This window comes from Anabas testudineus, chromosome 7 (assembly GCF_900324465.2).
Source record: "Anabas testudineus chromosome 7, fAnaTes1.2, whole genome shotgun sequence".
Lineage (NCBI taxonomy): Eukaryota > Metazoa > Chordata > Actinopteri > Anabantiformes > Anabantidae > Anabas > Anabas testudineus.
Window position 1 is genome coordinate 12423879 of NC_046616.1, and position 12953 is coordinate 12436831.

Here is a 12953-nt window from a genome sequence, read left to right on the forward strand (position 1 = left end):
AATTAACAATATGGACAAGTGCTGCTTATGCTAAGTTTGGATAAAACTTTGAATAATAACATTTTTGTGGATGCATGTTTAATGTATATCATGTTAGTTTGCAGTGGGCTGAGAATCAGCAGTGGTTATAAGACCTGTAATAACATAAATACACCACCAGAGGTCGTCCTCTTTATATTTACACTCCTGCAGTACACATGCAGATTTGAGCTGTTTATGCCAAAAGATAATGAAATTATTTACTTATGCTTGTTAGTAAGTAACCCTTTGTAGTCTGTTCATGTGCTCAGAGAATTTCCCGTGTCCTCTATGTTTTAGCACAATGGTGTAGAGGAAGAAAGATGTAAGTGTACGCTACATATGTACTTCTTTTTTTACTGAGATTATTAACTGAGACTATTTTTTAACAGCCAAAGCATAATTTGGAGTCCACACACTTCTTTATTTACTTCTACACCATGGAGCTACATTTAGGTTTTAAATTTAAATGATAAAAATTGTGATATGTTAAAAGAAGAGAACAAAATGCAGAGATGTTCCTGACTGGTTTCAAGAATCACTGGAATCATCACACCTTCTGAGGTAATGCATAGGCCTTGATTAATCCTATCTAAATCTACTCAATAAGGTTTTTTTTATGTTTTAAAGTCCACTAAAGACAATGAAGATAAAGTCACATATAAGACTATGATTAGTCTTTCAAGGTTTCAGGTTTGCTTTAAAAACATCATTAGGAGTTGTGTGCCACATGAAAGCTGAGTTTGGAACAATGTATCTGAAGTAACATACACACGTTAGATATTGGTGACTATTCCGATACGTGATAAAACCACAATTTGTATTTCTGAGTTTATCAAATTGCATCAAAAAGAATTTTGGTGAAAGGATAAAAAAAATCTTATTACAGTGCATCGTTTGACAAACAGTCGGAGCAGAATCACTCTGAAGTCAGATGTGACTTGATGTTTTGTGTTTGTTATTATTAGTTTGAAGCGTCAGAGAACTGTAACAGAAATCAATTGCCCATTCTTTTAGTTAATATTAATTTACATTTTCATGTTAGTCATATTATCGAACCTGTAGGCCGTCTGCAAACAAACCACAGTTATTGTAAAGAAACCACAAATGCAAACCAATATCTATACATTCACAGCTGTGAAAAAAATGTGCATATTGATGTGCAGCTCTGTCACACACAGGTTTTGCATCACTGCTGTGTACAGATATGTGATCTGCTAAACCGAGATTCAAGATATGAATTACAGATAGTAGAATAGACACTTAATGTAAAAAAATAAATAAAAAGTATAATTTGAAAAGGCTACTGGATAACAGAAATATGAAATAAGTGATAAAGATAAAAATCTAATGCCTTTGAAGAAACCTTTGATTTCAGTGGAATGACAGCTCACAGAGAGCTGCAGAGATGGAAGACATACAGAATTAGTTTTCTGTCACTCTTTGCACTCTTTGGCCAGAGGGGTAGCCGGGTTTATTGAGAGGAAACCCCAGGAACCCTACACTGGGAAGTTAGTCATGTTTTGTTTAGTGTTACACTGACAGCTTTGCTACACTACAACACTGTATGCTAACATACTCAATAGTTCAGATTTGTCTACAGTGGTAGCTGAATCAGCCTATCTGTGTCTGGGATGACCCCCTTTGGGTGTCTGAACACACATGGGCTGACTCAGCTTTGCCAGGTGAGGGATGTGACCTCCAGTGTGACGGCAGAGGGTCAAGGTGAGGGCGGGAGGGAAGGTGTGGGGAGGTGGTGTGCAGTGACTGCACCGCTGTACTGGTTTTTGTTACCAATATGCGTGCAGCTGGAGAAAGCGGCCCTGAGTTGTCGCGTGGCGGTGGGAGCGGGGAGCTCGTGCCGAGGGGGCAGCAGTGAAGTGTAGTCTTCTCTGTCTGTTGCAACGCTGGTCAGATCTTCATGCTCCTCTCCCAGTTTTATATCCCCTCTCTCTCCAGCTCACCAGCCTCCTGCTCTTTCTCTTTCTCTTGGGGGACTTGTGCTCTTTTTGTCACCCAGGTGTGGCCTGAGAAGGTTGTGGCTGGCCTTGGAGAGATGAGGGCTGCTGCCCCCTGGTGGTGCCCTGGTCCCTGTGCTTAAGACATCCTAGTCTAACCCCGGCCGACAGCACAGGCTGCTCCTTCAGGGTGCAGAAGGGACATTTTAAGAGAGAAAACAGCACCATTGCCAGAAACCAACAGCAACAGAAACCAAATACCAATGTAAGAAAGACAAAAGAGAAACTACTTTCTTCTCACCTTTGTCCGTGATAGTGATCATTCTATCAGCTCCTGTGTCTCAGAAAACTAGTAAATGGACACATGAAGCAGAAAAAGGAAAGTGAATGATGCAGCAAACATGTTATTAAGTTACATATCAGCTGTGTGTTTCTCTTACCTGTTGGCTAGAATTAGCTGAAGGTGGGGTGATCACGCTTTGGTCCAGTAAGGGGTTAACAGGGGCAGAACAGGGGAGATGCGTAGCTCGCCAGTAAATTTCCAGGTACTCTGCAAGGTGTTCACATGCATCATCGAGCTGATTCTCATCCAGGATAACATCAAACATCTCCTAATGAGCCGGGGTTAGGAGCACAAGAGATGAGAAAGAAACATTAGAACACTGAATAACTTTTTAAAGTTTTTTCTGAGGTTTATAGTTATATAAGTTTTAGGGAAAGTGACATACAGGGGGACACTGGGCTAGCTTGTCCCCTGCCATCATCTGAACATTGAGGTGTTTGCTTTGTGACTTCCCTCGAGATTTAATCAGCCGCTGAAGAACCTATGACATGATGAGACCAGGTCATGTTATAGCATCTGAAATCTGCACATAAGCTGTAAAGATGGTCAGTGTGCCAAACTACATCCTCAAACATCATAAACAATCAAAAAATTATAATCAATAACAAAAATAGTTGTCAGTTAACCTTCTGTGAATCACTAAATCAATTATTATTATAAGATCATTTCAATAAAAATAAAAACTATAATCTATAGTCTTGATTTGTGTGTGTGTGCGTGTTCGTGTGGTTTGTGTGGATTTTACTCTACTTTAGGAGAGGACACTTTGACATAGACGATGATGGGAGCCAGAGAAGTTTTGAGGAGCTGTGCTGGGTGGTTTATGGTGTCTGCATCCAGGACGACCAGCTGAAGAGACTTGGCTAACTCAAAGATCCTCTCTATCTCGCTTTGGACCTCAGCTGTAAGCATGCCAAAGAAACAAAGGGCGATGTAGAATAACAGAGCAGAATCATGTGCTTATCAGTCATTAAAAGAAAGAACACGCGTCTATTCTTAGTAGTTATTAATCTTTATTTAGCAAAAAAAAAGATCAAAGACAACTTCCTCTTCACTCAACTCACCCAGACTGGAGCGTGTGTTGGATCTCTCCATTATGGCCTTTTTGTTCAGCACCGAGCGCTTTGCCAGTGACAGATCAGCAGTCACCCGTGTAATAGTGATCCTACAGAAGAAGCATCTTATCACATCACATCCACAACGGTTCCATTTCAAAGGATGAGATGAACTTGCATTCTCTAGGATCTAAAAATAAATCATCATCATCATGTGTCCTATCGACCATGAAACGTGATAGGCAGAGTCCCACGAGCAGCTATGTGCATGTAGCTCAGTCACACTGTGCTGCAGCTGTAGAGAGCAACACAGGCAGCGATACCAACCTGCCATCAAATCTGTGCTTTAGGAAGTCAAACAAGGCTTTCTGCATCATGTCTGTTACCTAGGCGACAGATAAGAAGAAGGAAGAGAGGAGAGAAGTTAGATAAGAGTGTGTCATTAAATCTACACCTATGCACAAACACTTAGCCCTACAAAACCCATATGTTTCACTCACTTTAATTTATGGTAACTCTTTGTGCAAGTCTACTTTTTGGGCATTATGTGTACTACATAAAGATTTAATAAATGCCTTCTAGCACACAATATTGCAGGCAGTTCATATAAAGCGTTATTTTGGCTGGCCTTGTCATAGACAACAAAAACGAGAGTTTGCAGTGCATTTACAAGACTTCTGTTGATCTGGATCTGAAGCAATACAGCATTAGAACGAAGACTCAAATATATAAAAGCAATATCAAACTAGTCCTGCCGTATGGTGCCAAATGCTAGCGAATGGTAGAAGGTAACACAAATACGACTAATGCATTCACGAGACTTGTTACATCTTCAGACCTATAAAGATCTCTAGCGAAGAACTGTGCAAGGAACAAAGAAGCCAGATTGCAATGTGTGAAATCAAATGTTGCCGGACTCAGTGGTCTGGACATGTACTCAGAGTGGAACAGCACCATTGCATATACGTATTGCACGTACCCTGCCCATAGATGGACATCGCCTGAAAAAGATGCTGGCCACAACAGTCCCAAATGGAGGTAACTGTTGTCCTTATGTCCCACTGGGGACAAAGAGGACCAATAAAAAAATAATAAATAATAATACAGTTTATACTATGTTGTCATTCATTATCTATTTTTTCAGCCTCCACAACTGGATGCCTCACAAGAGAAGATATAACTGCTGACAAACGTAAAATAAACACTTCGATCTGCTAATAACTGCATTATATTATATTGTAAAATGTTAACATAAAATGTTCTGCTAATCAATACAAAACAAGGGGATTTAAGACTGACTTATTCACATATACCAAAATCTAATAGGAGAGGAAACACATTAAAGCAAAATATATCTTTTAATTAAAAAAAACTATTACATTACTCGTGGAGGAGAAGACAGCACAGATAGAAATGAACACCATTAAGAATGGCATAGATTTGTCTGTGTCGTGTTTCCGTGTGTTTGCATGAAGTCTATTTTCAAACGGCCCAGAAAAATGGATGGCCTTTGGAATAACGAATGAAGCACGCAGCAGTGTTGCTCTTCCATGGTGAAACAGAGAGACTGAGAAACAGCGAAAGGGGGACGAGAGGACAAAGGAGAGGCTCTGTTAAAGGACAATGGTGAGCAACCGGAAATAATACGTACAAGCGAGACAAAGCAGAGAGAAAGATAACGAGTGGGGAAAAAGAGAACGAGGCAGGCTGGCGTTCACCACTGGAGCATCCCAGAGTGATGCATAAATATTTCACACACAAAACACGACTTGGCGCACAGCCGGTGCAGTCACAGAAGACAGAGCGAGGCACAGAGAAAGACATTTAGTTGAATTATATACTTCAAGTTTCTTCCTTATTAGACTGATTTGAAATTGACATATTTTAAGAGTAATAGAGCACATCTCACACTACATCCTCTGTGTTCTGTAGAGAGTTTAGTAAAGGAGACTAGCAGAGACAGTGGCTTATATAAATGGGTATATATCCAAATGTGTATAACCTGAAATGGATCTTAGATTCCTTTTGTGTATACTATAATTTCATCAGGATATGACTGTGGTGTTTAGTATCAGTGTTAATGGGATAATGGCCATGAGAATGATTCCCTTTAGATCAAACCGCACGCCCATACTCGGCCAAAACATACGATCCAGATTAAACTGGAACAAATACAGGCAGTGCAGAGGAAAACACCAAATACTCAGAAATGCAGCATCTATGGCTGCACTTACCTTTTATTTCATTACTGATTAATTTACCTTTTGCCTTCTTTTTTAAATGAATCAAACCAGAGTGCATAAAATAATTTTAACATCCATCTGAAAGTTACAGCAGCATAAAGCATTCAAATGTGCTCATGCTAATAGATGAATATATATGAATATGTTATAACCATTCTCATCACCTTAGTTTAGTGTAACCATCACCTGATGTCTGATAATTATCACTGACCACAAAGTGTAGCTGGTATTTAGTTAGTAGATAATAGTATTTGAAAATAGAACATTTGAATCTGGATCATCAGTTGGTGGATCACCAAAGTCAGCAGGATATATCCTCTGATGAGCATGAATATATATGAAAAATTCAAGACACTTTATTCAGTAGATCCAGAGAATTAGCAGAGCTAAACTATGTATACTAACTGAACAACAGTACTAATGGTTGCCCCACCTCATATCCTTTCAGTGAAGGGCCCACCAGCACCACTGGTCGCATAGAAGGAACAACATCATATGGAGGAACGTGTTCAGTCTGCACAGGCCACAAGCACAGACAGGGTTTGGGGGTGAGATAATATACAACATATTGAAGTAAAGGTAATGTGTATTAGCATCCACAGTTAGAAGAATGGTAACTAGCCACTCTGAATATCAACAGACATTTACAGAGCAATAAAATGAGCAAGTGTAATAGCTGTAATACAGTGTTCTTAAATAAAATGTAAAAATCAAGCGTAAAAGCTACAGATCATACCTGTTTCTGCTTCTGTTTGGCTTTCAGAATAAACAAAGCAAACATTAGGCAAGAAGAAGAATAGCCAATAGGGTTAAAGGCAAACTCTGTGCACAGGATGTTTCACAGCATATATTACATACTAAAGAGAATATTTTAGCCAGTGAATAGTCCCTCATCCAGAGAGAGCATACAGTCCCTGAGCAGAGCAGATAGACACAGCAGCAGGACTCCTCCGGTCCCACTTACCTGCAGATGGTGGGGTGGACCTCCAGCCTCCCGATGAAGCATTCCCTCCTTTCCTGTGGAGCAACATAATGCAAACCTTCATTATGTGCAAATTCCCTCAGGAGGCAATTTAGAAAGAAGGGCTTCAAAAACAGAGCAACACATGAGCAAAAGCTAGTTATGTCACAAAAACTATTTCAAACAGTGTGCTAGACAGGAAGTTGGTGGAATTAGGGCAGCAGAGAGACAGAGACAAGGAGAGGACTGTATTACATTTACTTCAACATTAAAACAGCGATGCAGAGATCTCTCACAAGTGTGTGACCTCTGACCTTGCTGCTGCTTTCTGCTCTTGTTTAATTCTCATTGCTTCCAGTTTTACTGGGCTCGGGATGAAAGTGATGTCTGCCCCTTCCTTCACCAGCCGACCGATCCACCAGTCATTGTTGTATTTCTGCATGACAGTAAAACAGACCCTCAGTGGCTGAAAAAATCCAAAATGTGCCGATGTGGACTGCATTTCGTTCTGAAGTGTGATGGAAGAGGGATTGCTGCCTTAGCGGCTGCTGTGGATCACAGTGGGGTTAAAGTGGCAGGATTGGGATCATCTTTATGTTTATAGCCACTCACCTCTTTTATGTGCAGAAAGTCTTTGGTTTCAAAGTTAATAGCAGCACCTTGGACTGGACAATCTTCATCAAGGGCTCCACAGTAACTCACATTGGTTTTTACTGCAAATGCTACTGGTTTAGACTGAAAAATACAAAAATACTAAATATAAATCAGAGAAAATGCACATATAACAATTAAAACTAAATTAAATGTAATAAAATTATATAGATGAGAAAAATGAGAGTGAGCATTACATTTACAACTCTACACTAGAATGCTAGAGCCCAGGTTCTAGTGCTAGAAGGTCAATTTAATGTCAAGCATTGACCTTTGACCCTTGTGCTCTCACCTTGGCTCTTTCCAACTGCAGCTGAGCCTGGCGCTCGGCTTCACGCCGAGACGCCTCCTGGTCCTCCTCCAGGGACAGGTCGGAATCAGAGGGTCGACTAGTGTAGGAATCGGCTGAACCCTGAAGGAGAAGCGAGAAATAGCTGTCACAGCCTGGCAGAGCGGAGATGAATCCATCACAACATAGCAGCATTAGTACAGCAGCAATTGTTGACTTAAAGCAAATAGCTCTGATGCATCTCCTAGCAGATCACCTACATCTCCTTCTGTGTCTTGCATGCCCTTCTTCTTGTAAAATCTGCCTCTGAACCTGCCTGTCCTTTCCTGAAGCCATGTGATCCAGCCTGCAACAACCAGCAGGTCCTGCAGCTTTCCAAAGCAGCCCTCTCAGGGGAATATGTGCATGAGTACTGCAACAACACCAACAACCAGAACACCCTGCTGACTATTTATCCACTCAGCCAGGCGCACCAGATGTTGGCAAAAGAGTATAGATAATACTTGATAATGCTACAAAATCCAAGAATAAAGCAAGGCCCCAGATTAGTCTGTATAAACAAAAGATATGGCTGGTGCACTGATTTGTGACTAGTCAAATCTCTTTTAATTCCACATTTTGTGTTCTGAATTAGTTTCCAATTTCCAGTAAAAAAAAGTTTTCTCTCATATGTTAGTAGACAAGACAGTATCATTTCTAATTAAACCAAAGAAAACATTTAGTTTGTGGTAATAACCTGGAATTTAGGAACATTAGGATCATTCACTTGGAACATATCCCAACTTTAAAGTAAATAACAAAATGCAAATCACAAGTCTCAGAGGTACATACCAATTCAAATGTATAACTTGAAATTTAAATTTGGTCTGTAGCAAAATGTGTCTACCTGTAGAGCAATAATCCCCAACTGGGTCCTGCAGGCTGGAATGAAAATAATGCAATAATAATACAGACAGATACAGAATCTCAAGTGCCTTTGAGATAATGATTAAGACTCTCACAAAGCTCACCTCACCATATCCTACACTTGTCCTCTCACTCCATCAACAGTTTCCCTTTTGCTGCAGTCTCAGATGGATGAGGGTTTGACAGACTCCTAGCATATCAGATAGGAGCATCCATATAGCACAGCTCCTTCTTCCTTCATTGCTCTTTTTCCTTTTCCTGTTTTCCCCTGTCACCCCACAAAAAAAAAAACTGCTAAAAAAAATAGGTGAATCCAGTGCAGAGTTAGTAGATATCATTTAAATATCAAAGGCTGCCAGCGCTGGAGCTGAATCTGATAAATCTACCAGCAGAAGAAACAAAACCTAATGAAAGCACAAAGATTTCTGCAGATGGATGAAGAGGATTGTTATTCTCAGGTTTGTCTCTTTAGCACAAAATCCATAGTGGTAGTTTTAGGGAGAAACAACATATAGTCAAAATACTCTCTCTCTCTCTCTCTCTCTCTATATATATATATATATATATATTTTTTTTTTTTTCTACTGCCTTTAAGAGAATACAAAAGTCACATCCTTTGCTTAAGCATCACACTGCTCTGCTTAAAACTGCCTGGATTCCCTGTAAGCTTCATGAATTAGACAGATTGTCTTGCTGTCTGGTTGCTGGCTTTCGAGTCCTGCAAATCCTGCAGAAATTTCTGGCAGACACAGAGAATCAGATACGAACTGAATCACCTGGCACTATACGTATTGTAACATTTATTGAACAATAAGTCAAAGGAGCCCGCGACTGTGTCGAGTGTTGGCACTATCAGACAAAAGGTTAGAGTTGGTTCATGTAATCACTTGATCTGTACAGTATATTCTGTCAGGTACAGCTACACTTTACTGCCCGTCTACTAATATAAAACATTTTATAAATGCAAACTGACAGCAAGGTAATGAACTCTTGAGTTTTTATGTTTCGAGTAGCCAAATGGCCTTAACATTTCTTTCACTTATGTGGGAGGTTTTGAATAACGTTGTGTAAAGTGACTGCTCTGTCTAACTAATAAGGACCGTTCACGTTTTACCACCACTGACTAGGTTTATGTGACTGTGTATCACCTTGTTGGTAACTCTGAACACACATTCCCAGCTAGGGAAATGTCTTGCTCTTGGCCATTCTGTATTTCTTTTCATGTGCGCTAATGAAGTAGCCAAACATATAAACCTAACCTGGTTATTAAAGAGGCCAACTAAAGCCTGGAACAGATGAATCAACTGAGAAGACACTGATAGTTATATAACACTTCCAGTAGCAGCAACAAAATGTTATTCACATGCTTTTAAGGGCATTATTCTTTTTAAACTTGTAACATTTCAGGCTTCTCTGCCAATACAAAATATTATCATGTCAATTATGGCATTGTAACATGGTCTATATGAAGACAAATGATCAAGCTCAACAGTATAGTGTATTTCTACACAGTGCATGTGGAGACAAACTCACTCTGCCTCATTGCAGAGCTTTAACTTTAAAAATCCTGCTGCTCACCACACAACACTATGATCAATAGTGCAATCTAATGTAATCACAGTCATGCAGGTCTCAATGTTGGGATAGCATTAATTTGTCTGGCTCACTCACAGCCCGTTATGTTTTCTGACTGCCTTTACTTTTGAAACAACACCCAATTGTAATGCAGCTGTCTTCATAAAAGTGAGAAATTACGAGCCAGGGATGATAACACCAGATCCCTCACATACTGGAAGTCCTATAAGGGACTGAAACATGAGATAATGGTACTGCAGCAGGACGAGATTCTCACCAGCAGAGGGAAGCATGCACATTACAAACAACTTGCCTTTCATCGAAGAACCTGTGAATGATACTTTCCTCAAGCCAGGAGTCTACGACTGGTGTGGGTATAACCTTTATCTTTGAGTTCTTCAAAGCAAGAATATTTTCTTTCTTTTCCAAAATTCAATAATCTGATTCTCTTTGGAAATTCAAAGCAGATTCTAAATGACTGTTGAACAGCCAAAGGAACATAATGAACCCAAACCAATTAAGCTTTAAAAAACTCAAAGTATGACCTCAACTGAAATATTTAAAGGTAGGAATGGCTTCATAAAAGGACACAAAATTAAACTCAACCAAAATGTCAAAGCCCAAATCCATTGCATTCAACAGATAGGCCTCCCAGTGATGTACAAGTTCAAGGCACCTGCAAAGCAGCCTAAACTGTGCTGAGATAGACAAACTACACGTGTGCAGCTCGGCTTGTTTACAGAAGATGTGGTAAAGGAGGGAGGAAAGACGGGAGAAGTGGGGATTTAAAGTGAGTGGACCAGCGTAGACTTCTGCAGAGACAAGAGTGAGAGACAAGAGGAAACAAGATGTCTCAGAGCAGACAGACACGGGACTCGTGGATGAGGAGGCTGAGTTGGCATGCAGACTGATGAAACAAAAAGGGGAGCATCAACAGCATACCTTTTTACAGATGAGTCCTGTAGCACTCGAGTCGGAGGCAGACATGATTCTGCTGCCAGCGCACCCCCCCTCCCCCCCATTGCAAAAAGGCGGAACCCTTCTCCCTTCAGCCACGTGGTTACGGGGAGGGGGGGCGGGGGGGGGCGCTCATCCTAAGTGCTTCACAGCTGACGTTGCTGCGCTGCCTCAACAACCATTTCCTATACAAAATTGATGCCCTGACTGCAGCACTGGTGTGTACACGCCCGCATACTGGTACAGTACAGTGGGTTTTTTCAGCTCGGAGCCAGCCCTCATGTAAGAAAAGAAGCTTTTCTCTGGTTTCATGCATCTTTCTCTGAGTTCCCTCAACCACCACGGTGCCTTAAATCTTCCCAGAAGTGTTTCCATATATTGCTCTTATGTCGATTCCCACTTTGACTCTCCCCAAAGAGATTATGAAAAGTGAGAAACAAAACAACCAGTCCCGCAAGCTGCTTGGTGTTTACCCTCACACTTCAGATTATCGTTTTTTCAGGTAGAACCTGAACAAAAACTATGTGAGCCATGCTAGGTGTTAAGAACAACATCCAAGCATGTAAATGCTGACAGCCAAATGGAATTCCTTTGGCAATTGGTGATCTATGGTACAAGCTCGCTTTCCTGAACAGGTGAACTCATTAGCAATAATGGCAGAAACAAACTCACAGGGTAAATAGTTCACGAAGCCTGAAGATGCAGAGAACAGGGCATGAACGTAAAGATGAAGGGAAGTAGATGAGGGTAGGGCTGTGCCCGCCTGTCTGTCTGCCTGCCCTGCACCATCCTCCTGACAGGAAGGTGATGCATGAGCCTACTGAAAAGAAATGCAGCGGTGAGTCAGCAAGCAGCCATCTAGAGTCCATCAGATGTCTTAATAAGCTAGGAGAGAGGTCGCTACTGCTGAAGACAGCCTTGTTCTTCCTGGCAAGCCGGGGTTGCATGCCTACTCTCCAGGTTGCCTCAGGCACTGAGGACCCGACTTTGGCATCCATTATGCCAGTAGCATCCGCTCTCTCACCCTCATTCAACTTTTGCAGCTAAAGAATTAAGTGCACTCCACCAGAGCTTTCAGCAAAAAATGTCTCAGGGCTATATTTCTGTATGGCTTTATAAAATTAAAGGGAGGCAAGCATACAAACACATACATACACATACTATTGTAGCTGGAGCCACTAGCTCCCTCACATGCCTCAGGAACAGAAAAGATAGCATAATTTATTTCACCATCAGCGTTGTGCAAGAAGCAGCCATTGACTAGCACAGCATTTCAAACAGTGAAGTGCAGATATGAGGAGAGTAAAAATAAAATTATACTTGCATGTCAAGTTTAATGACAGAGATCAATCTCTACAAAATCATTTAAAGTGATTTTTCAGATTATTCTTTGTGTCATTTGTCTGTTTGCCAATGTGAACTCTGCAATAAGTCAAAAAGACAGAATCTTAAAGACAGGAGGGAAAAGGTTGCAGAGTGAGAGGAAAACACAGAGACAACAAAGAGAAACGAAGGCAAGAAAAGGTACACTAGAACAATAGGACTGGTGACTAACAGCAGAATCTGTTCTTTTTTGTTAAATTTTGCTGTTCAGTGGGTCTAAATATAGCTCTCTTCTCCTTATACTCCTCCTATCTCATGCTGGGGTTGGAAATGGGAAGAGGATCGTGGAGGATTCAGTCAAAGTTCACTGAGTTTTGATGAATTCCCTCAAGAAAGAGCAAAGCAGATTTGAGACTGGCTCAGCTATATTCACTGATGCCAGATAGCCCATCTGAATTTGAACTAAGTGCCTATATGCAGAACAGGAGCAGACAGACACCAAGGCTCATCTCTGTGCACTCTACAGCACATATAGTGCTTCTGCAGCAAAGCTAGATTTTTTTCTTCCTTCCAAATTTCATCCAGTGTTCAATCCTCTTGATAATGCTGTACAGGTGTACTTCATAACGTTTCCTTATTTAGCGTCTTCCTTCATATAGGCATCCAGAATAAAA

At 40.8% G+C, this 12953-nt stretch overlaps 1 protein-coding gene across 1 annotated transcript; it reads right to left on the reverse strand.

Annotated features, from left to right (window-relative positions):
* Positions 1–1632: 1632 nt before the first annotated feature.
* cacnb3b (calcium channel, voltage-dependent, beta 3b) lies at positions 1633–10986 on the reverse strand. Its single transcript, XM_026368314.1, has 14 exons — positions 10942–10986; positions 7522–7641; positions 7191–7313; positions 6893–7014; positions 6582–6634; positions 6354–6373; positions 6051–6131; positions 3702–3760; positions 3384–3484; positions 3070–3221; positions 2705–2800; positions 2417–2587; positions 2278–2325; positions 1633–2159 (listed from the first exon to the last, which is right to left on the reverse strand). Exons 1-13 carry the CDS (start codon positions 10984–10986, stop codon positions 2296–2298), a joined length of 1173 nt encoding a protein of 390 aa, XP_026224099.1. The 3' UTR covers positions 1633–2159; positions 2278–2295.
* Between the last annotated feature and the right edge of the window lie 1967 nt (positions 10987–12953).